The 25,198-nt window shown below is 42.2% G+C and overlaps 1 protein-coding gene across 1 annotated transcript in view; it reads left to right on the forward strand.

The window, feature by feature from the left end:
• Positions 1-25,198, forward strand: part of LOC124018656 (potassium voltage-gated channel subfamily KQT member 2-like) — a 66,828-nt gene that overhangs the window by 32,586 nt on the left and 9,044 nt on the right. Inside the window, exons 5-11 of the mRNA XM_046333995.1 lie at positions 3,111-3,236; positions 4,744-4,854; positions 5,080-5,175; positions 5,924-6,018; positions 14,329-14,400; positions 15,440-15,469; positions 17,167-17,435. Coding sequence (XP_046189951.1) covers positions 3,111-3,236; positions 4,744-4,854; positions 5,080-5,175; positions 5,924-6,018; positions 14,329-14,400; positions 15,440-15,469; positions 17,167-17,435 — 799 coding nt within the window. The remainder of the gene's footprint in view (positions 1-3,110; positions 3,237-4,743; positions 4,855-5,079; positions 5,176-5,923; positions 6,019-14,328; positions 14,401-15,439; positions 15,470-17,166; positions 17,436-25,198) is intronic.

Here is a 25,198-nt window from a genome sequence, read left to right on the forward strand (position 1 = left end):
AAATGTCTGCAGCATTGAAGGTCCCCAAGAACACAGTGGCCTCCATCATTCTTGAATGGAAGAAGTTTGGAAACACCAAGACCTCCTAGAACTGGCTGCCCGGCCAAACTGAGAAATCGGGGGAGAAGGGCCTTGGTCAGGGATGTGACCAACAACCCAATGGTCACTCTCACAGAGCTCTAGAGTTCCTCTGTGAGATGGTAGAACCTTCCAGAAGGACAACTATCTCTGCAGCACTCCACCATTCAGACCTTTATGGTAGAGTGACCAGACGGAAGCCACTCCCCAGTAAAAGGCACATGACAGCCCGCTTGGAGTTTGCCAAAAGACTCTCAGACCATGAGAAACAAGATTCACTGTTATGATGAAACCAAGATTGAACCCTTTGGCCGGGATGCCAAGCATCATGTCTGGAAGAAAAATAGCACCATCCCTACAGTGAAGCATGGTGGTGGCAGCATCATGTTGTGTTGATGTTCTTCAGCAGCAGAGACTGGGAGACTAGTCATGATCGAGGCAAAGATGAACCCAGCAAAGAACTGAGAGATCCTTGATGAAAACCTGCACCAGAGCACACAGGATTGGGATGAAGGTTCACCTTCTAACAGGGCAACCCTAAGCACACAGCCATGACAACGTGGCTTCGGGACAAGTCTCTGAATGTCCTTGAGTGGTCCAGCCAGAGCCCAGACTTCAACCCGATCTAACATCTCTGTTGAGACCTGAAAATAGCTGTGCAGCAACGCTCACCATCCAACCTGACAGAGTTTGAGAGGATCTGCAGAGAAGAATGGGAGAAATTCCCCAAATACAGGTGTGGCAAGCTTGTAGTGTCATACCCAAGAAGACTCGAGGCTGTAATCGCTGCCAAAGGTGATTAAATGTTTTATAAATTAGCAAACAATTCTAAAAACCTGTTTTCACTTAGTCATTATGTGGTATTGTGTATAGATTGATGAAGAAAAAAAACAATTTAATCCTTTTTTAGAATAAGGCTGTAACCTAACAAAATGTGGAACAAGTCAAAGGGTCTGAATACTTTCAGAAGGCACTGTACGTTAGATAATATGAATTTGGCAGTATGTCCAATTGGCCTCACAACTGCAGACCACGTGTAACCACGCCAGCCCAGGACCTTATAATATAATAATAATAATAATACACATTCAGTTTCTTCACCACAGACCACGTGTAACCACGCCAGCCCAGGACCTTCACATTCAGCTTCTTCACCACAGACCACGTGTAACCACGCCAGCCCAGGACCTTCACATTCAGTTTCTTCACCACAGACCACGTGTAACCACGCCAGCCCAGGACCTTCACATTCAGCTTCTTCACCACAGACCACGTGTAACCACGCCAGCCCAGGACCTTCACATTCAGCTTCTTCACCACAGACCACGTGTGACCACACCAGCCCAGGACCTTCACATTCAGCTTCTTCACCACAGACCACGTGTAACCACGCCAGCCCAGGACCTTCACATTCAGCTTCTTCACCACAGACCACGTGTAACCACGCCAGCCCAGGATCTTCACATTCAGCTTCTTGACCACGTGTAACCACGCCAGCCCAGGATCTTCACATTCAGCTTCTTCACCACAGACCACGTGTAACCACGCCAGCCCAGGACATTCACATTCAGTTTCTTCACCACAGACCACGTGTAACCACGCCAGCCCAGGACCTTCACATTCAGCTTCTTCACCACAGACCACGTGTAACCACGCCAGCCCAGGACCTTCACATTCAGCTTCTTCACCACAGACCACGTGTAACCACGCCAGCCCAGGACCTTCACATTCAGCTTCTTCACCACAGACCACGTGTAACCACGCCAGCCCAGGACCTTCACATTCAGCTTCTTCACCACAGACCACGTGTAACCACGCCAGCCCAGGACCTTCACATTCAGTTTCTTCACCACAGACCACGTGTAACCACGCCAGCCCAGGATCTTCACATTCAGCTTGTTCACCTGTCGGATCCTCTGAGACCAGCAACCCGGAATATTTCTGTTTGTAATATAGCCCTTTTGTGGAGAACAAGTGGCTCCCCAATAGGTGGGACTATACCCTCCCAGGCCCACCCATGGCTGTGTCGCTGCCCAGTCATGTGAAATCAATAGATTAGGGCTTCATATATTTATTTAAATTGACTGATTTCCTAAAATTAACTGTAACTCTGTAAAATCATTGACATGTTGCTTTTATATTTTTGTTCAGTAATAGTTGAGTTACCTAAAGTTACTTTGAAAAAGTAGTTCACTACATCTAAACTACTTGGTGAAGAATTATCATATCTATATCAGAAATGTCATAGACTACAAATTACAAGAACAGATCTGGAGTCAGATGTTAACAGAATGTGTCATTTAACCTATTAAACACAAAAAAATATGTTTCAAGTGAGAATTGGGCAGGTCTGATGCTGAAAAAGAAAGGCCTAACCATGTTTTATTTTTGCAAAAAAAAAGTAGCTTGTAGTTGCAGTAGTACACCACTTCATGGTGAAGTAATTAACTACTGAAAACACTACCAAGATTTGAATTTAGTTCCACCAAGCTTCTGCAAAATGTATTTATATTACTAGTTGAATTACATGTAGATCACTACTCCCTAACACTGGTAACCATACTCACCTCAAGTTTCATACTTTTTGCATCTGCCCATTAGAGAGCCCAATTTTGGGGAGGCAGGTAGCCTAGTGGTTAAGGGGGGGGGGGGTGGCAGGTAGCCTAGTGGTTAGGGGGGTGGGGTGGCAGGTAGCCTAGTGGTTAGAGCATTGAGCCAGTAACAGAAAGGCTGCTGGATTGAATCCTCAAGCTGACAAGGTCCAAATCTGTTCCTCGGTAGACCGTCATTGTAAAATAAGAATTTGTTCTTAACTGACTTGCCTAGTTGAATAAAGGTAAAAAAATAAATAAATGCAATACTTTTTTTATTCATACTCTGGTCATAAAATAAATATGCAAATAGCTAGCATTTATTCATCTAATAAAGCAAGTTTCCTCTCAAAGGTAATATTGCTTCGATACTCTGATCTTGAAATTAATATGCAGTAGCTGTATTGTTTTCATTTCTTTCTGATCTTTTACTTTTTGCAGGAGCTGATCACGGCGTGGTACATCGGCTTCCTCTGCCTCATCCTGGCGTCCTTCCTGGTCTACCTGGCAGAAAAAGAGGACAACGACCAGTTTGAGACCTACGCAGACGCACTGTGGTGGGGCCTGGTAAGTCATTCTCAGTCTGGTTCCACATGTCCTTCCAAACCCTTCCCAGTGGTTGCTAATAGGACAATGTCTGTCTCCATGAAACACTCAGCGGTTGCTGATAGGAGAATGTATGTCTCCATGAAACACTCAGCGGTTGCTGATAGGAGAATGTCTGTCCCCATGAAACACTCAGCGGTTGCTGATAGGAGAATGTATGTCCCCATGAAACACTCAGCGGTTGCTGATAGGAGAATGTATGTCTCCATGAAACACTCAGCGGTTGCTGATAGGAGAATGTATGTCTCCATGAAACACTCAGCGGTTGCTGATAGGAGAATGTATGTCCCCATGAAACACTCAGCGGTTGCTGATAGGAGAATGTATGTCCCCATGAAACACTCAGCGGTTGCTGATAGGAGAATGTCTGTCCCCACAAAACACTCAGCGGTTGCTGATAGGAGAATGTATGTCCCCATGAAACACTCAGCGGTTGCTGATAGGAGAATGTATGTCTCCATGAAACACTCAGCGGTTGCTCCATGAAACACTCAGCGGTTGCTGATAGGAGAATGTATGTCCCCATGAAACACTCAGCGGTTGCTGATAGGAGAATGTCTGTCCCCATGAAACACTCAGCGGTTGCTGATAGGAGAATGTATGTCCCCATGAAACACTCAGCGGTTGCTGATAGGAGAATGTCTGTCCCCATAAAACACTCAGCGGTTGCTGATAGGAGAATGTCTGTCCCCATGAAACACTCAGCGGTTGCTGATAGGAGAATGTATGTCCCCATGAAACACTCAGCGGTTGCTGATAGGAGAATGTCTGTCCCCATGAAACACTCAGGGGTTGCTGATAGGAGAATGTATGTCCCCATGAAACACAGTTTGTCAGGTCCCAACAAAACACCCAGCACTTGTTTAAACATAATTTTTGGACATCCCCATGAAATAGCCAGCAACATTTCAGTCACCACTCTTAATAGGATATTTTCTATAGGTCCTTATAAAACACCCAGCATTTCTTAATAGGATATTTTCTATAGGTCCTTATAAAACACCCAGCATTTCTTAATAGGATATTTTCTATAGGTCCTTATAAAACACCCAGCATTTCTTAATAGGATATTTTCTATAGGTCCTTATAAACACCCAGCATTTCTTAATAGGATCATTTCTATAGGTCCTTATAAAACACCCAGCATTTCTTAATAGGATCATTTCTATAGGTCCTTATAAAACACCCAGCATTTCTTAATAGGATCATTTCTATAGGTCCTTATAAAACACCCAGCATTTGTGTTAACTGAGAATCTAAAGAAAGAGGAGATGAATGTAATTCAACCTTGGGACTTAGCATGACAAGTGGTATCTTCTTATGTCACCCTTCATGAGAGACCATCTGAATAACAGCCTCGGAGAATGATTGTCTTGTTACATGTAATAGTTTCGTGTGAGATGGAAAAAGCACCCTGAATATTGATAACAAAGGTGCAATTCAATATGTCTGCCAATTGCCTTCTCAGATCACCCTGACTACCATTGGGTACGGAGACAAGTTTCCCATAACGTGGAACGGACGTCTTCTCGCCGCAACCTTCACCCTGATTGGAGTATCTTTCTTTGCACTTCCAGCAGTAAGATGTTTTTATCCAAAGAAATTACTGAAGTAACTTATTAATGTGCACTTAATGCAAGGAAATGGAGGGCTACTGAAGAAACTCAGAAAATTAGTGCCACGAAGCATTTGCAATTTGATAGTCAATCGTTACTCTGAAGTAAGAGTTCATTTTGTAACTGTGAATTGATCATGTTTTCCAGAGGCTTGTTGTTGTGACTAACAGCTTGTCTGTATCTCTAAGGGTATCTTGGGCTCCGGCTTCGCCTTGAAGGTCCAGGAGCAACATCGACAAAAACACTTTGAGAAGAGGCGGAATCCTGCGGCAGGACTTATTCAGGTAAATAAACCAGGAGCTTACCCAGTCTAAAAAACAACATTTAGAGCGCTTTCACTCAAGTCCAGGTGATATGGTATCCTGGCGATATGGTATCCTGGCGATATGGTATCCTGGTGATATGGAATCCTATTGATCTGGTGTCCTGGTGGGGTTCAATTGACCATTTCTGGGAATTTCACAAAATAGTCTTTGCTTCCACAATAATGTAAATGAACAGTTTCAGGGTACTCTTTCCAAGACAAACATTCTACATGACGCCACCATTCTAGCGTGTTTATATGAGGCAAAACTTTCCATGTCACAATACCTGGTACTCTAGTTCTGGATCCTGAACCCACTTCTCAGTCAACTACTATAATTAATTTTGGTTTCCCTGGTCCCAAAATACTCCAGTCGCCCAATCAGACAATGATGTGAAAGCGCCAAACACTCCAGTCGCCCAATCAGACAATGATGTGAAAGCACCCACAAACAGGCCAGAGAAAGACAGCTTAGACAGTACACACACAGTGATAGATATCGGAGTGTGAGTTGCCTCTGCCAAGACATGAGTAATAGGGCTCACTTAGTAATTCCCTGCTTGCTGTTCATACCTACATATAGTGTACACACGAAGATTTGTATGAAAACATAAAGGAAACGCTGTATTCATGCAAAACCATGCACTTCTCTCTCTATTTCTTTCTCTCGCCATTTATTATTCATCCTGCTCTCTCCTTTAGTTAATCTATCTCTCTCTTCTATTTAGGCTGGGTGGCGCTTCTACGCCACTAATCTCACCCGGCCAGACCTGGAGTCGACGTGGGATTATTACGAACGCACCGTATCCTCACCGATGTACAGGTATTGATTATATAGTAAATTAGCGCCTAGATTTAAATTGTCCCCGTCTGCTCCTCTCCGGTGTCAGCTGAGATGGATCCAGCCATCGCTGCCTCCATCGATCCACCACTCTGACATTCCTTTCCCCTCAATCTGAAGGTTAATGAAGATGTCTAATCAGGATCTATGTAGAGGCTATGGGCCTGATGGATTGTTATTGGTCCAAGCCAATAGATGTTTAGTTATAGTAATAACAATCTGAAGGTTAATGACGATGTCTAATCAGGATCTACGTAGAGGCTATGGGCCTGATGGATTGTTATTGGTCCAAGCCAATAGATGTTTAGTGATAGTAATAACAATCTGAAGGTTAATGACGATGTCTAATCAGGATCTACGTAGAGGCTATGGGCCTGATGGATTGTTATTGGTCCAAGCCAATAGATGTTTAGTGATAGTAATAACAATCTGAAGGTTAATGACGATGTCTAATCAGGATCTACGTAGAGGCTATGGGCCTGATGGATTGTTATTGGTCCAAGCCAATAGATGTTTAGTGATAGTTATAGCAATCTGAAGGTTAATGACGATGTCTAATCAGGATCTAACTGCAAAAATAAAGGAAACGCCAACATGAATAGTGTTAATACACTGTTGGGCCACAAACAGCTACAATGCACCTTGGTACAAATTCTACAGGTGTACATTTCTTACTAAATTCTCTGCATACATGGAGATTCTAGGATTTGCGTGTGCCACAAATGATTGACATTTGTCAAACTGTCGCACACAACACCTACGCATTTTTTCATTGATAAATCAGATACATACTATAATTTTGGCTACAAACCCACCTGCTACAAACCCACCTGCTACAAACCCACCTGCTACAAACCCACCTGGAAAACATCTTCCATTCACATTTGATGGAAACAAAAACGCTATCATTTGCTGTATGATTTGGAGATGTTGGAAAATTTGATCACAATTCTGTAAAGGTTTAAGAGAATGTTACAGTGCCTTTTTCAAATAAAAAATGCGTGCCGCCTAGCGAGTGACAAACACTAGCCGCACATTCAGAAAGATTGATTGTCCTTTCAAACAATTTAAAAGTAAATGCTATAACCCACACTTCTATGCAAAAGAGAAATTGTTGATCAATGTTTAATTTATCAATAGATGATTATGTTTCTATCTCATGCCTTGGTATAGGCTCTGAGATGAAATAAGTTAGGCCATGATGTCTCGCTTCAATCGCACAGCAAATAATGTAGCCTATCCAGACTGTCACAGACTATCAAGGATACCGGTCTATTTACTTTCAAGCATGGTTGGCTATTTGAATGAGTGATGGATAAATGGTAGCATGCTTGGTTATTGAATGAGTGATGGATAAATGGTAGCATGCTTGGCTATTTGAATGAGCGATGGATAAATGGTAGCATGCTTGGCTATTGAATGAGTGATGGATAAATGGTAGCATGCTTGGTTATTGAATGAGAGATGGATAAATGGTAGCATGCTTGGCTATTGAATGAGTGATGGATAAATGGTAGCATGCTTGGTTATTGAATGAGAGATGGATAAATGGTAGCATGCTTGGCTATTGAATGAGAGATGGATAAATGGTAGCATGCTTGGCTATTTGAATGAGCGATGGATAAATGGTAGCATGCTTGGCTATTGAATGAGTGATGGATAAATGGTAGCATGCTTGGCTATTGAATGAGTGATGGATAAATGGTAGCATGCTTGGCTATTTGAATGAGCGATGGATAAATGGTAGCATGCTTGGCTATTGAATGAGTGATGGATAAATGGTAGCATGCTTGGTTATTGAATGAGAGATGGATAAATGGTAGCATGCTTGGCTATTGAATGAGTGATGGATAAATGGTAGCATGCTTGGTTATTGAATGAGAGATGGATAAATGGTAGCATGCTTGGCTATTGAATGAGAGATGGATAAATGGTAGCATGCTTGGCTATTGAATGAGTGACGGATAAATGGTAGCATGCTTGGCTATTGAATGAGAGATGGATAAATGGTAGCATGCTTGGCTATTGAATGAGAGATGGATAAATGGTAGCATGCTTGGCTATTGAATGAGAGATGGATAAATGGTAGCATGCTTGGCTATTGAATGAGAGATGGATAAATGGTAGCATGCTTGGTTATTGAATGAGAGATGGATAAATGGTAGCATGCTTGGCTATTGAATGAGTGACGGATAAATGGTAGCATGCTTGGCTATTGAATGAGAGATGGATAAATGGTAGCATGCTTGGTTATTGAATGAGTGATGGATAAATGGTAGCATGCTTGTAGCATGCTTGGCTATTGAATGAGTGATGGATAAATGGTAGCATGCTTGGCTATTGAATGAGTGACGGATAAATGGTAGCATGCTTGGCTATTGAATGAGAGATGGATAAATGGTAGCATGCTTGGTTATTGAATGAGTGATGGATAAATGGTAGCATGCTTGTAGCATGCTTGGCTATTGAATGAGTGATGGATAAATAATATATGCCATTTAGCAGACGCTTTTATCCAAAGCGACTTACAGTCATGTGTGCATACATTCTACGTATGGGTGGTCCCGGGAATCGAACCCACTACCCTGGCGTTACAAGCGCCATGCTCTAACAACTGAGCTTGTAGCATGCTTGGCTATTAAATGAGTGATGGATAAATGGTAGCATGCTTGGTTATTGAATGAGAGATGGATAAATGGTAGCATGCTTGGTTATTGAATGAGAGATGGATAAATGTAGCATGCTTGGTTATTGAATGAGAGATGGATAAATGGTAGCATGCTTGGTTATTGAATGAGAGATGGATAAATGTAGCATGCATGGCTATTGAATGAGCGATGGATAAAATGTAGCCTAATATTTTTTGATAAATGAGGCCCCAGGTGACTGTGACACACACACACTTTAATTCTCACTTTAATTCTCCTTAATGCTCCTTTGAGACCCCTCTACTACCCACCACTGCGACCTGTATGCTCTCTTTGGCTAGCCCTCGCTTCATATTCGTCGCCAAACCCACTGGCTGCAGGTCATCTATAAGTCTTTGCTAGGTAAAGCCAGCCTTATCTCAGCTCACTGGTCACCATACCAGCACCCACTCGTAGCACGTGCTGCAGCAGGTATATTTCACTGGTCACCATACCAACACCCACCCGTAGCACGCGCTGCAGCAGGTATATTTCACTGGTCACCATACCAACAACCACCCGTAGCACGCGCTGCAGCAGGTATATTTCACTGGTCACCATACCAGCACGCACCCGTAGCACGCGCTGCAGCAGGTATATTTCACTGGTCACCTTACCAGCACACACCCGTAGCACGCGCTGCAGCATGTATATTTCACTGGTCACCATACCAGCACCCACCCGTAGCACGCGCTGCAGCAGGTATATTTCACTGGTCACCATACCAGCACCCACCCGTAGCACGCGCTGCAGCAGGTATATTTCACTGGTCACCATACCAGCACCCACCCGTAGCACGCGCTGCAGCAGGTATATTTCACTGGTCATCCCCAAAGCCAAGTGCTCTTGGCTGCCTTTCCTTCCAGTTCTCTGCTGCCAGTGACTGGAACAAACTTCAATCATCTCTGAAGCTGGATTCTTATATCTCCCTCACTAACTTTAAGCATCACCTGTCAGAGCAGCTTATCGATCATTTTACCTGTACACAGCTCATCTGTAAATAGCCCACCCATCTACCTCATCCCCATATTGTTATTTAGTTTTGCTCCTTTGCACCCCAGTATCTCTACTTGCACATTCATCTTCTGTACATCAATCACTCCAGTGTTTAATTGCTCAATTATAATTATTTCACCACTATGGCCTATTTATTGCCTTACCCTCCTTATCTTACTCCATTTGCACACACTGTATATATATTCTTTGTTTTACTTTGCCTACACACTCATCTCATATGTATATACTGTACTCGATACCATCTACTGTATGCTGCTCTGTACCATCACTCATTCATATATCCTTATGTACATGTTCCTTATCCCCTTACACTGTGTATAAGACAGTAGTTTTGGAATTGTTAGTTAGATTACTTGTTGGTTATCACTGCATTGTCGGAACTAGAGGCACAAGCATTTCGCTACACTCGCATTTAACATCTGCTAACCATGTGTATGTGACAAATACAATTTGATTTGATTTGATTTGATTTCTTTGTGTTATTGACTGTACGTTTGTTTATCCCAAGTGTAACTCTGTGTTGTTTGTGTCACACTGCTTTGCTTTATCTTGACCAGGTCGCAGTTGTACATGAGAACTTGTTCTCAACTGGCCTACCTGGTTAAATAAAGGTGAAATATATATATATATATATTTTTTAAGTCACTGAGATCTCTTCTTCTAGCCATGGTAACCAAAATAATATTTTTTAATTGCTTAATTAACTCAGGAACCACACCTGTGTTCTAGCACCTGGTTTCAATATACTTTCTATCCTTCATTTACTCAAGTGTGTCCTTTACTTTGGCAGTTACCTGATAGAGGCTAAGGGCCAGATGGATTCTTAGTCTAAGCCAATAGACATTTACTTCATTATAATAATATATATTTTTTTAATCCTAAGTGGCTAACAACAGCGAGTGCTGTTCGTGTCGTGACGCTGTGCTCTAACAACGGAAGCACAGAGGACATGACATTTTACCATGTGGATTTGTTTAGAAGCGATGGTATAGTTATTATAGAAATGTATGAAGGAAATCTGTGAAGGTTTAATGTAGTCTAGTCTTTGTGTTTGCTTAGGGAGGAAAAACTGTGCACAAGCTCACTTCACCCCACGAGATCATGTGTTGACAGACAGAGTTGGATTGTATAATGACGATGTCATTAGCAAACATGAAATTAATCAAATCGTATTAGTCACATGCGCCTAATGCAACAGGTGAATTACTTACATTGAAATGCTTACTTACAAGCCCCTAACCAACAGTGCAGTTTCAAAAAATACAGATAAGAATAAGAGATAAATGTAACAAGTAATTAAAGAGGAGCAGTAAACATTTATACAGGGGCGTGCCGGCACCGGTTAATGGAGGTAGTATGTACATGTAGGTAGAGTTAATGAAAGTGACTATGCATAGATGACAACAGAGAGTGGCAGTGGTGTGTAGACAGGGGGGCAATATGAATAGTCTAGGTAGCCATTTGACTAGATGTTCAGGAGTCTTTTGGCTTGGGGGTAGAAGCTGTTTTAGAAGCCTCTTGGACCTAGACTTGGTGCTTTGCTAACACTTGTCGTGCGGTAGCAGAGAGAACAATCTATGACTAGGGTGGCTGGAGTCTTTGACCATTTTCAGGGCCTTCCTTTGACACCTCCTGTTATAGAGGTCCTGGATGGCAGGAAGCTTGGCCTCAGTGATGTAATGGGCCTTTCACATTACCCTCTGTAGTTCCTTGCAGTCGGAGGCCGAGCAGTTGCCATACCAGGCAGTGATGGTGCAGCTGTAGAACCTTTTGAGGATCTGAGGACCCATGCCAAATCTTTTCAGTCTCCTGAGGGGTAATAGGTTTTGTCGTGCCCGCTTCACAACTGACATGGTATACTTGGACCATGTTAGTTTGTTGATGATGTGGACACCAAGGAACTTGAAGCTCTCAACCTGCTCCACTGCAGCCGCGTCGATTAGAATGGGGGCGTGCTCGGTCCTCTTTTTCCTGTAGTCCACAATCATCTCCTTTGTCTTGATCACATTGTGGGATAGGTTGTTATTCTGCCAGCACATGACCAGGTCTCTGACCTCCTCCCTATAGGCTGTCTCGTTGTTGTCGGTGATCAGGCCTACCACTGTTGTGTCATCGGCAAATTTAATGATGGTGTTGGAGTCATGCCTGGCCATGCAGTCATGAGTGAACAGGGAGTACAGGAGGGGGTCGAGCATGCACCGTTGAGGGGCCCCTGTATTGAGGATCAGTGTGGCAGATGTGTTGTTACCTACCCTTACCACCTGGGGCGCACCGTCATGAAGTCCAGGATCCAGTTGGAGGGAGGTGTTCAGTCCCAGGGTCCCTAGCTCATTGATTAGCTTTGAGGGCACCATGGTGTTGAACGCTGAGCTGTAGTCAATGAACAGCATTCTCACATAGGTGCTCCTTCTGTCCAGGTGGGAAAGGGCAGTGTGGAGTGCAATAGAGACTGCATCATCTGTGGATATGTTGGGGCGGTATGCAAATTGGAGTGGGTCTGGAGTTTCTGGGATGATGTTGTTTATGTGAGCCATGACCAGCATTTCGAAGCACCTCATGGTTACAGATATGGCTTTTTATGTACGCCCTTATACGGTGTGGTTTTCCAAAGTCCTGCTTGGCTGTAGTACTAGGGTACTCACTAGGAACCGAACAGATTCATACAGTCTCTCCCTGTTTCGGTTTATCTGAACTATCTGAAACTCTTGTTTTTATTGCAAAAATACGACCCAGAAAACATCAACACCAACCATCTGAGACTAATTATAAATCTATTTTATCCTCAATAATCAAAAACATTACTACATTTTACTGTTGCATACTTGCTTTTCGTTCTAGTCTTTATGCAAATTGTGAAAATGTATAATTTATGAGATGTAAATTTTACCTACTTTATTTGGATGGACATTTGGACAGACATCTTTGGAATATGTGAAACCACAGCTCCAATCCCATGTCGGGGTATAACTGGTATCAGTTCCCTCTTGGACTACAACATATTGCTCAGTATTAGCTGGGTGCTATAGCAGGTTTTACCATCATTATTTCTGTGCTGTCGTCAGGGTCTGGCAATGCAAGCTGTTTGATGTCCACCTAAAACGTTTGATTGATGCCTGGCCTTTCCTGCTTTGATGTCTGAGAGGAAACTTTATGGAGCGCACCACACCATGCCAGTGAAATGATATTCCATTTCTTCTCACCCCGATAACACACACACACACACACACACACACACACACACACACACACACACACACACACACACACACACACACACACACACACACACACACACACACACACACACACACACACACACACACACACACACACACACACACACACACACACACACACACACACACACACACACACACACACACACACACACACACACACACACACACACACACACACACACACACACACACACACACATCGGGTGACAAGTTTCAAGTTCAATTTGGATGAGATATGGTTCACAATTTCTGTTGGTTTGTAACAATTTGGTGACATTGACATGCTGCCTAAGCATACTGTTTGTGTTGAGTTATTATTTATGTGAATTTCCTATGCCAGACGGATATACTACAAAGCAGGATCAATGAGTTAGCTAACTTGTCAAAAATAATCTCAAATAACATTACTTTTTAAAAGTTTTAAATAAGCTTGAAATGTGCATGGTCTAATTGAGTCAACATTCAAAAACACTTTAGTTTAGCTTTTGAACCTGAAAATCTGTAGCTATTTTTTGTTGTTTATCCATGTTAGCTGGCTATAACTCATTGATCCTGATTTGTAGTATACCTCTTAGATGTCTAGATGTCTGACTTGAGATTGAGTATTGATTGATAGAGGAAGGGATAAATGCAAACGGGGCGGGCCAGGGGTGGGCCATATCTGGTTGTCGCATGGTGGGCTCAGGGCCAAGAGACTGTTTTTTAAATTTTTTTAACTTCATCTGCAGAAAAGGTTTCTATTGGATACGGCAAGTCTTGGCCAGTCTTGGATTAATCCAAGTGATGTCTCATATGGAACAACTGGCTTCTTTGAAAGCCAGTTGAGGGGTCAAATTGGATGCAAAGGCCATAGGTCAACACGGAATTATAATTGAACAGAACATTACGGAAAACAAGCATCTATTATAAAACGTTGGACGATTACTGAATTGGATAGTTATTGTTATTGCAGTTTTTTATATTGTCACATATTATCTTATCTGCATTCGAACTATGAAATGAAAATACCATCTTAGTTCTGGTTACAAGGCAATTGAAAACATCCCCCCAGAATTCAAGCTTTTGATGAGGAGAGGGAGACACACAAAATAAAGAAGGAAATATATAGCCTACTACCCATAGATGGCACTGATTGCATCCTGAATCATATATACTGAGTGTATAAAACATTAGGAACACCTTCCTAATATTGAATTGCACCCCTATTTTGCCCTCAGATTAGCCTAAATTCATCAGGGCATGGGACTCCACATGGATGCTGGCCCATGTTGACTGCAATCTATGAAGTGAAGCTGTGGTACGTTTTTTTTTTTGCTTCCCTGTAACACGACAAGTCTTGTTTTTCTAAGTAGACTGATCCCGCCGCTGAATCAACTGGATCTCCTGAGAAACCTGAAGAGCAAGTCGGGACTGTCATTCAGGTCAGAAACAATATGAATTCCACACCTCCTAAGATGCAATATGTCTTCATAACAATAGGAATTCATCACCTCCTAAGATGCAATATGTCTTCATAACAATAGGAATTCATCACCTCCTAAGATGCAATATGTCTTCATAACAATAGGAATTCATCACCTCCTAAGATGCAATATGTCTTCATAACAATAGGAATTCATCACCTCCTAAGATGCAATATGTCTTCATAACAATAGGAATTCATCACCTCCTAAGATGCAATATGTCTTCATAACAATAGGAATTCATCACCTCCTAAGATGCAATATGTCTTCATAACAATAGGAATTCAGCACCTCCTAAGATGCAATATGTCTTCGTAACAATAGGAATTCATCACCTCCTAAGATGCAATATGTCTTCATAACAATAGGAATTAATCACCTCCTAAGATGCAATATGTCTTCGTAACAATAGGAATTCATCACCTCCTAAGATGCAATATGTCTTCATAACAATAGGAATTCAGCACCTCCTAAGATGCAATATGTCTTCAGAACAATAGGAATTCATCACCTCCTAAGATGCAATATGTCTTCGTAACAATAGGAATTCATCACCTCCTAAGATGCAATATGTCTTCATAACAATATGAATTCATCACCTCCCTCCTAAGATGCAATATGTCTTCATAACAATAGGAATTCATCACCTCCTAAGATGCAATATGTCTTCGTAACAATAGGAATTCATCACCTCCTAAGATGCAATATGTCTTCGTAACAATATGAAACATTAGGGAAAATATAGCATCAATGCTATCAGAGTTTTGCTTGAGATTGACAGACTATTGACGTGTGTGTGTGTGTGTGTGTGTGTGTGTGTGTGTGTGTGTGTGTGTGTGTGTGTGTGTGTGTGTGTGTGTGTGTGTGTGTGTGTGTGTGTGTGTGTGTGTGTGTGTGTGTGTCTGTCTGTCTGTCTGTCTGTCTGTCTGTCTGTCTGTCTGTCTGTCTGTCTGTCTGTCTGTCTGTCTGTGAGACTTTGTGTTTCCTGACCAAACAGAAAGGAATCCCAACCGGAGCCCTCCCCAAGGTCAGTTTAAAAACATTATTTCACAACGATGTAAAATAAATCTGCAACCCAAATTTCCAGCTGGTTCCAAAGTGGACACTAAACCGGAAGACTGTTCAAAACAGTCACCAACGTTGATAGTACCAGCCCATGTCTTATTACCACCAAGGTGACCAACTGCTTTCTATACATGGAATGCATCCCAAATAGCACACTATTCCCTATTTTAGTGCACAACTTAAAAGTGTACTACATAGGGAACAGGGTACCATTTGGGATGCATCCAAGGTCACAGACAACAACACAGAGGCCAACCTACTTACACTCATATATACCCGTCTAATTACTAACTAATGATCCATGATGGCGTGACATCAATGAGAACATTATTTATATGCCCTGACCCTGTCCTCTGATGGACTCCTGGCCATGTTCATAGGTAGTGCATGTGACCATGCTCATAGGTAGTGCATGTGACCATGCTCATAGGTAGTGCACGTTCTCATAGGTAGTGCATGTGACCATGCTCATAGGTAGTGCATGTGACCATGCTCATAGGTAGTGCACGTTCTCATAGGTAGTGCATGTGACCATGCTCATAGGTAGTGCACGTTCTCAAAGGTAGTGCATGTGACCATGCTCATAGGTAGTGCACATTCTCATAGGTAGTGCATGTGACCATGCTCATAGGTAGTGCACGTTCTCATAGGTAGTGCATGTGACCATGCTCATAGGTAGTGCACGTTCTCATAGGTAGTGCATGTGACCATGCTCATAGGTAGTGTACGTTCTCATAGGTGCATGTGACCATGCTCATAGGTAGTGCATGTGCTCATAGGTAGTGCACGTGACCATGCTCATAGGTAGTGCACATGACCATGCTCATAGGTAGTGCATGTGCTCATAGGTAGTGCACATGACCATGCTCATAGGTAGTGCACATGACCATGCTCATAGGTAGTGCACATGACCATGCTCATAGGAAGTGCACGTGCTCATAGGTAGTGCACATGACCATGCTCATAGGTAGTGCACATGACCATGCTCATAGGAAGTGCACGTGCTCATAGGTAGTGCACATGACCATGCTCATAGGTAGTGCACGTGCTCATAGGTAGTGCATGTGCTCATAGGTAGTGCACATGACCATGCTCATAGGTAGTGCACGTGCTCATAGGTAGTGCATGTGCTCATAGGTAGTGCACATGACCATGCTCATAGGTAGTGCACATGACCATGCTCATAGGAAGTGCATGTGCTCATAGGTAGTGCACGTGACCATGCTCATAGGTAGTGCACATGACCATGCTCATAGGTAGTGCACGTGCTCATAAGTCGTGCACATGCTTACTCAGGTGATTCAGTCATATGGCCACAGATATGTTCAGCTCATGAATGAGAAAAAGACAGGATTGTGTGTTTGTGTTAGTGTTTTAGACAAGCTCAATAAAATGAGGAGTGTTAGTGAAAAATGTTGTTATTATTTACTGCCTAGTGATGATACTCCACTGACAATATTCACTTGGATGCAATACCAAAACATCATTAAAAAAGTAGTTAAACACTTACAATTGTGACATCAATAGTATCTGCTTACCATAACTGTATATAGGTAAATTAGATAAATGAGGATTTGCATGATTACACCGAAAAACACACTCGTACTGCTCAAGGACATAACTCCTTTCAACATCTCTTGACCCTCTGACCCCTTCCAGTCAGAAGGTCAGCCTGAAGGAGCGTGTGTTCTCCAGTCCCCGGAGTTCAGGGACCAAAGGGAAAGGTTCCCCCCAGGGCCCCAGTGGACAAGGCAGCCAGGGCCAGGGGGGTCAAGGTCAGGGTCAAGCCATCCGCCGGTCCCCTAGTGGGGACAACAGCAACGAAGACAGCCCTAGCAAAGTGCCCAAGAGCTGGAGCTTCGGAGAGCGCAGCCGGGCGCGTCAGGCCTTCCGCATCAAGGGAGCTGCCTCGCGCCAAAATTCAGAAGGTAGGAGTATCTTACTGTCTTTACACAATGTGTTTCTGAGGTACTTGATATGTTGAGTTCAGTCTTGCTTTTGAATGATGTGTTGTTCTTCATTGCTTTAGTGTTGCATTGTCATCCGAGCCAGCCATCTTGGAAATGGGTTTGTTGTGATGTGAGTGTTCAGATGGTACGAATATTACTGCTGTATTATGTACTGTATCTATTGTGCCTCTTTTTTCCAGGTGTGATACTTTGCTCTCTATTGTCTGTAGAATCTACGTTTCCTTGCTGTTTGGTTCATTTGAAACCAACTTCGGATAGTACAATTAGAGAAAGGCACAGTGTGGTGATTATTGTCTGCTGATGTAGTTGATATATATAAAGTTACAGCAGGTGTGATAATGCTACTTGATGCTAACATAAGGGTTTCCTTAGCTCCATGACTCTATGGCAAGTTATAACAAACATCTGAACTGATAATGACAGCGCTATAACCACTTTCCTCGATATAGCTCCATAAAACAGTTTCATGTCGAACTCATGAGTTCATAACATGTCTTATAACGATCCTGTTTGCAGTATAAGTGTACAAAACATTAGAAACACCGTACTAATATTGAGTTGCGCCCTCAGAACAGCCTCAATTTGTCGGGGCGTGGACTCTACAAGGTGTCGAAAGCATCCACAGGGATGCTGGCCCATGTTGACTCCAATGCTTCCCACAGTTGTGTTAAGTTGGATAGATGAAAGACCCAGCAACGTTGCAGTTCTTGACACACTCAAACCGGTGCACCTGGCACCTACAACCCATACCGCGTTCAAAGGCACTTCAATATTTTGTCTTACCCATTCACCTTCAAAATGGCACACATACACAATCCATGTCTCAATTATCTAAAGGCTTAAAAATCGGTCTTTAACCTGTCTCATCCCCTTCATCTACACTGATCGAAGCGGATTTAACATGTGACATAAATCATAGACTGACCAGATGAATCCAGGTGAAAACTATGTCATGGAAAGAGCAGGTGTTCTTAATGTTTTGTACACTCAATATATGGTATTGGTATAGTGACCACCTCTAAATAGTATTTAGGTGTTAAAGTGATACTCCTAATTAATCGTAGATATTTACCATGAATTTAACAGCATGACAGCATATGTTTGAGCTACATGAGGTATTTATGTTAAACATATCCTGTCTGTGTAGTGTGTCTGTACTGATGCATTTGTTGCTCTTGATGGTGTTTTCTCTGTACCTTGACAGAAAATATGCATTTGATGCGTGATTGGTAATACGCAATCCTCATCGATTCCCTTTCGTTTCTCTGTTTGACGCTGTGCTAAAGTGCTGATTGAGATGCAGGATGAAGAATTCAGACAGAAGAGCTCCCCAGGTCAGGCAAATGGAGAGGGTTGTTACACCACCCATGATCAACACACCAATAAGCAAATATAGAGGGACTCATTGCCTAATGTACACAAGAGCCCATGTTGCAATCATATTTAGTTTTTGGTTTGGTATGTTTTTTGGGCTGGTTCCCCAGACACAGAAGCCTAGTCCTGGACAAAAAAGCATGCTCAATGGAAAGGTTCCCCCCAGGGCCCCCAGTGGACAAGGCAGCCAGGGCCAGGGAGGCCAAGTTCAGGGCCAACCCATCCGAAAGTGTTTTTAAATCCAGAACAAGGCTTAATCTGTGTCTGAGAAACCAGCCCTTCATCTTTGTCCGAAAAATATTTAGAATAGTTCCATTTTGTAAATAGCTGTAAAGAGGTAAACATGCTGTATAGTGTAAGATAACATGGATTTCTTTTTCCTGGCAATGGCATCACCTTCATGTTTGCTGTTTGATTCAACTTTTGTTTTCATCATTAAACATCTTAAAAACATATATGTTGAATACTAATGAGATGCCTGCTCGGGTTTCTTGTCCAAATCATCCCAAGGTGTCAAATTGATTGTGTAGCTTAATGAAGTAACTTTAAGAATATTTGGACATGAAATCGGCCCAAATCTGATTTCACACATCAGTTCTAGTGATCAACCAGATCTAAATCTGTCAAAATTAGACAATATTTAATATACATTTTGGTTAAAACTATTTACTAAAGTAATTATATGGAGTAAAATTAGTGTGCATATCAGTCTCTCATTGGTTACAGTCTCATGCCATTAGATGATAAATGTGGCCAAATTATTAGTCTCAATTGCAGCAATCAATTAATAGCATGCTTAAGAGAGCATATTAAACCCAGTAAAAAGCTATAACAATCTATGTCAGTTTATGATGATGACTGTTACCGACATCTGTTGAGATGCCTGTTATGTCATGCAAATTATTAGCCTGGGAAAACAGAGCTCTTCCATTTGGATTCCCAAGCTTCAGTTTGGATTCCCAGGCTAACAAAAAATAATACTTGATATAATGCCTCTATAGTATGATCATGACATAAATCATAGTGATATAAAATTATGACATAAAACCTGTCATGATATGTCACTATGGTTAAGCAAAGTGACATAACATTGTTACAAAGCAAGAACTGTACGACATTTAAATCTGATTGTTTCACCACTTCATAATGCCACTTGGCTTGCATGTCACGGTATACTGTAGCAGACCTTATGCCATTCATATGGCAGCCGTATGCCGTTCCTATGGCAGCCCTATGCCGTTCCTATGGCAGCCCTATGCCGTTCCTATGGCAGCCCTATGCCGTTCCTATGGCAGCCCTATGCCGTTCCTATGGCAGCCTTATGCCGTTCCTATGGCAGCCCTATGCCGTTCCTATGGCAGCCCTATGCCGTTCCTATGGCAGCCTTATGCCGTTCCTATGGCAGCATTATGCCGTTCCTATGGCAGCCCTATGCCGTTCCTATGGCAGCCCTATGCCGTTCCTATGGCAGCCCTATGCCGTTCCTATGGCAGCCTTATGCCGTTCCTATGGCAGCCCTATGCCGTTCCTATGGCAGCCCTATGCCGTTCCTATGGCAGCCTTATGCCGTTCCTATGGCAGCCCTATGCCGTTCCTATGGCAGCCTTATGCCGTTCTTATGGCAGCCCTATGCCGTTCCTATGGCAGCCTTATGCCGTTCCTATGGCAGCCCTATGCCGTTCCTATGGCAGCCCTATGCCGTTCCTATGGTAGCCCTATGCCGTTCCTATGGCAGCCTTATGCCGTTCCTATGGCAGCCTTATGCCGTTCCTATGGCAGCCTTATGAAGGCACTATGATGCTGCATTTACTGATTTCCACTGCCCAGTTTTTCATTTTGCATCCCTATTTTAAAACCAGAGATCCTACATTCTTACATGTTAAATAGTGCAGTTTTGAGATAAAGTTTTTTTTTTTAAAATCATATCTACCAATAATTTATCCCCCCAAAATATTTTTCATATGAGGGGTTGTAACACTACGCACATAAAATGTTCAAGTATGTGACATTAGAATGATCCATCCTTTGGGGGAAGACATTCATCTACTTATTTGGCACCGTTCGACTATTGTACAATATCTCATATCTTGTCACACGTGAGCAATGGAATGAGTTCAAAATCAGACAGATATATACCAATTCATATAGTACTGAAAAAGATAGCAGATTTTTAGATTGGCTGCTGTAGCTTCATTCTGCTACTGTATCAGTTGGGCCATGCTCATGTGTAGTCATAGCTTAACCTGATTTTCAGAGGGTGACATTTTGATTTGAGTTTGCTAGCTAGCTCATTGTACATACAATGCAGATTTGCACAGCACTATCACTGTTTGCTGCATGACAGTGTAGAGTTTTTTTCTGTCAAATTACCATTTTATCATAACATGCCCTTTTACAATTTTGCAGTACAATAAGTGAATGCAACTAGTATGACAATCTTGGTCACACTTTCTATGAATACCCTATTCATAATGCATGTTTAAACCCTTTTTGAAGTATAGGCACAATAGATGTGCTTATAATGCATTATGAAGAGGTTATTTGTAGGAATTGGTACCAAAGTCATTGCATTATTTTAATTGAGATATTTAGTATTCATAAAAGCATGTTTTCTATGAATCATCTTTTTAAATGATTGGTTGTTGGATAATGTTGAATGTTCAATGGATGCCAAATTATCATTTTTCAGAGATCAGAGATAAACCCCCTCAAGAAATGTATATCCCCATATTATGGAGATAAGCAGTGCTCCTCTCTTTTCTAATTATTGAATTGTTGGTTTCCCAAAATGGATCATTTAATCAGACTGATCTCATGGTCCTGAAATAGTATTTTCTTTCTTGATGTTAAAGCATAAATCATGTAAATGTTGAACAGTTAAAACGTATGTAAAGTTATTTGAATGCACTAAACCACAATGGTTAGTTTACTTCATGACAAGAATTTGCCTCCATATTTATCAGTTCCTATTTAGATACTGGATTTGAGTGGAAATTGTATTTTCTTCTCCTGAAGGTACAATACAGCAACAGTGTACAATAATTAATTTACTATGAGTAAAAACTTCTTGTTATCCACATGCTTGGAGGTATTTTACCAACCATATTTCTAGCACGCATTTGCAATTTCAATTTATTCCAAATGGTCTTCCCAGCCCGTTTGTAATAAATGGAGCAAATAATACAATCTAATCTCCTAATCTCCCAGTCCTAGTGTGGAATCAAGCTTCTTGTTGCTACAATCCTTCTTCAGTCAATTCCACAAATTACTGTACCTAACTACTTCACATCATTTTGACTTTATCACGCCTCCTCTTCACAATGCAGATCTGGAAATAACCCCACAGTCCTGCATTGTACTTTCAGAGAGGTTGTGTAATACATGACAAGATACCCACTGACACAACTGAATACCACCACTGCCCTCTGGTTCTATTACATCATCATATTCTAGTTCATTTCCTAACAAGCCTGTTTTTGTTCATTACCCCCCCCCCACCACACACACACACACACACACACACACACACACACACACACACACACACACACACACACACACACACACACACACACACACACACACACACACACACACACACACACACACACACACACACACACACACACACACACACACACACACACACACACACTATTTAACCAGCTTTCATGAATTGTTTTTTCCTCCTCCTCTCCACCTCCTTTGCAGCAATTGAGGGGTTAATCAGTAAGAAAACCCCCCTGTCTGCTAGGGGATGTCCACCAGATCAAAGCCAATAGAACCTACTGTTTATATGATGAAAGCAATAAATGCATGTCCAGCTCTTAGACCCATTCCATGAGCACAGTAGTGGGCGGGTCCCGTCATTTCCATAATAGACCACTCTAACTCGAAGCAACAGCCCAAAGCCATGCACTCAACTCAAAATGGCTGCCGCTGCTCATTCTAACCTGCATGAAGGAAACCATCCAATCTCACAGAGTCAGTCAGCCTTTGGCTCCTACTAAGGGCCCTTAAACACAGCACTACAGAACAGTGACACTTGTTCTCCTCCCTCCCCTTAAAATGGAAGCCATGTTGGGGAAGATGTGTTGCATTTTCATGGATCTGTTGTTTGGTTGGCATTAAGAGCACAATGTTTTTGGCTGTTGGAGTGAAACTGGGATAGGTCAATGCTGTGACCAAAAAATATTCACACCTTCTTAAGGCAAGTTCAAGCTCACTTTTTTTGTTGTCAATACAGATATCTGCTTTCTATTTATTGAGTTCTGAGTTCACACAGACATATAGTATTTGATTATACTAGATACAGTGCCTTTGGAAAGTCTTCAGACCCGTTGACTTTTTCCACATTTTGTTACGTTACAGCCTTCATCTAAAATTGATTACATTTATTTTTTTCTTCATCAAATTACACACACTACCCCATAATGACAAAGCGAAAACAGGTTTTTAGACAATTTTGCTAATTTATTCAAATAAAAAACTGAAATATTACATTTACATAAGTATTCAGACCCTTCACTCAGTACTTCACAGTTTCAACTGTTCTGCCTTATTATTATTGGACCATGCTGGTCATTTATGAACATTTGAACATCTTGGCCATGTTCTGTTATAATCTCCACCCGGCACCGCCAGAAGAGGACTGGCCACCCCACATAGCCTGGTTCCTCTCTAGGTTTCTTCCTAGGTTTTGGCCTTTCTAGGGAGTTTTTCCTAGCCACCGTGCTTCTACACCAGCATTGCTTGCTGTTTGGGGTTTTAGGCTGGGTTTCTGTACAGCACTTTGAGATATCAGCTGATGTACGAAGGGCTATATAAATTGATTTGATTTGATTTGATTACTTGTTGAAGCACCTTTAGCAGCAATTACAGAATTTAGTTTTCTTGGGTATGACACTACAAGCTTGACACACCTGTATTTGGGGAGTTTCTCCCATTCTTCTCTGCAGATCATCTCAAGCTCTATCAGGTTGGATGGGGAGCGTTGCTGCACAGCTATTTTCAGGTCTCTATAGAGATGTTTGGTCAGGTTCAAGTCCGGGCTCTGGCTGGGCCACTCAAAGACATTCAGAGACTTGTCCCGAAGCCACTCCTGTGTTGACTTGGCTGTGTGCTTAGGGTTGTTGTCCTGTTGCAAGGTGAACCTTCACCACAGTCTGAGGTCCTGAGTGCTCTGGAGCAGGTTTTCATCAAGGATCTCTCTGTACTTTGCCCAGTTCATCTCTCCCTCGATCCTGACTAGTCTCCCAGTCCCTGCCACTGAAAAACATCCCCACAGCATGATGCTGCCACCACCATGCTTCACCGTAGGGATGGTGCCAGGTTTCCTCTAGACGTGACGCTTGGCATTCAGGCCAAAGATTTCAATCTTGGTTTCATCAGACCAGAGAATCTTGTTACTCATAGTCAGAGTCTTTAGATGCCTTTTGGCAAACCTCAAGCGGGCTGTCATGTGCCTTTTACTGAGGAGTGGCTTTCGTCTAGCCACTACCATAAAGGCCTGATTAGTGGAGTGCTGCAGAGATGGTTGTCCTTCTGGAAGGTTCTCCCATCTCCACAGAGGAACTCTAGAGCTTTGTCAGAGTGACCATCGGGTTCTTGGTCACCTCCCTGACCATGGTCCTTCTCCCACGATTGCTCAGTTTGACCGAGAGACCAGCTCTAGGATGAGTCTTGGTGGTTCCAAACTTTTTACATTTAAGAATGATGGAGGCCGCTGTGTTCTTGGGGACCTTCAATGCTTCAGACATTTTTTGGTATCCTTCCCCAGATCTGTGCCTCGACACAATCCTGTCTCGGAGAACTATGGACAATTCCTTCGACCTTGTGGCTTTGTTATTTGCTCAGACATGGCACTGTCAACTGTGGGACCTTATATAGACAGGTGTGTGCTGTTCCAAATCATGTCCAACCAATTGCATTTACCACAAGTGGACTCCAATCAAGTTGTAGAAACATCTCAAGGATGATCAATGGAAACAGGATGCACCTGAGCTCAATTTTGAGTCTCATAGTAAAGGGTCTGGATGCTTATGTGAAAAAGGTATTTCTGTTTTGAAATTTTTATACATTTGCTAAAATTTCTAAAAACCAGTTTTCGCTTTGTCATTATGGGGTATTGAAATGTAGATTGCTAAGGAATTAATCCATTTTAGAATAAAAGCTGTAATTTAACAAAATGTGAAAAAAGTCAAGGGGTCTAAATACTTCCCGAAGAATAACAAAGCCACTGACACACCATAAAACCATTATGGTCTTAAAAAGTGAGAAGTCTACTGTGTACTCTCTCAAATACAGCACCAACAATGAATTAAAGAGGGAGCGATTTTCTCAGCCCT

Source organism: Oncorhynchus gorbuscha, linkage group LG03 (genome assembly GCF_021184085.1).
Source record: "Oncorhynchus gorbuscha isolate QuinsamMale2020 ecotype Even-year linkage group LG03, OgorEven_v1.0, whole genome shotgun sequence".
Lineage (NCBI taxonomy): Eukaryota > Metazoa > Chordata > Actinopteri > Salmoniformes > Salmonidae > Oncorhynchus > Oncorhynchus gorbuscha.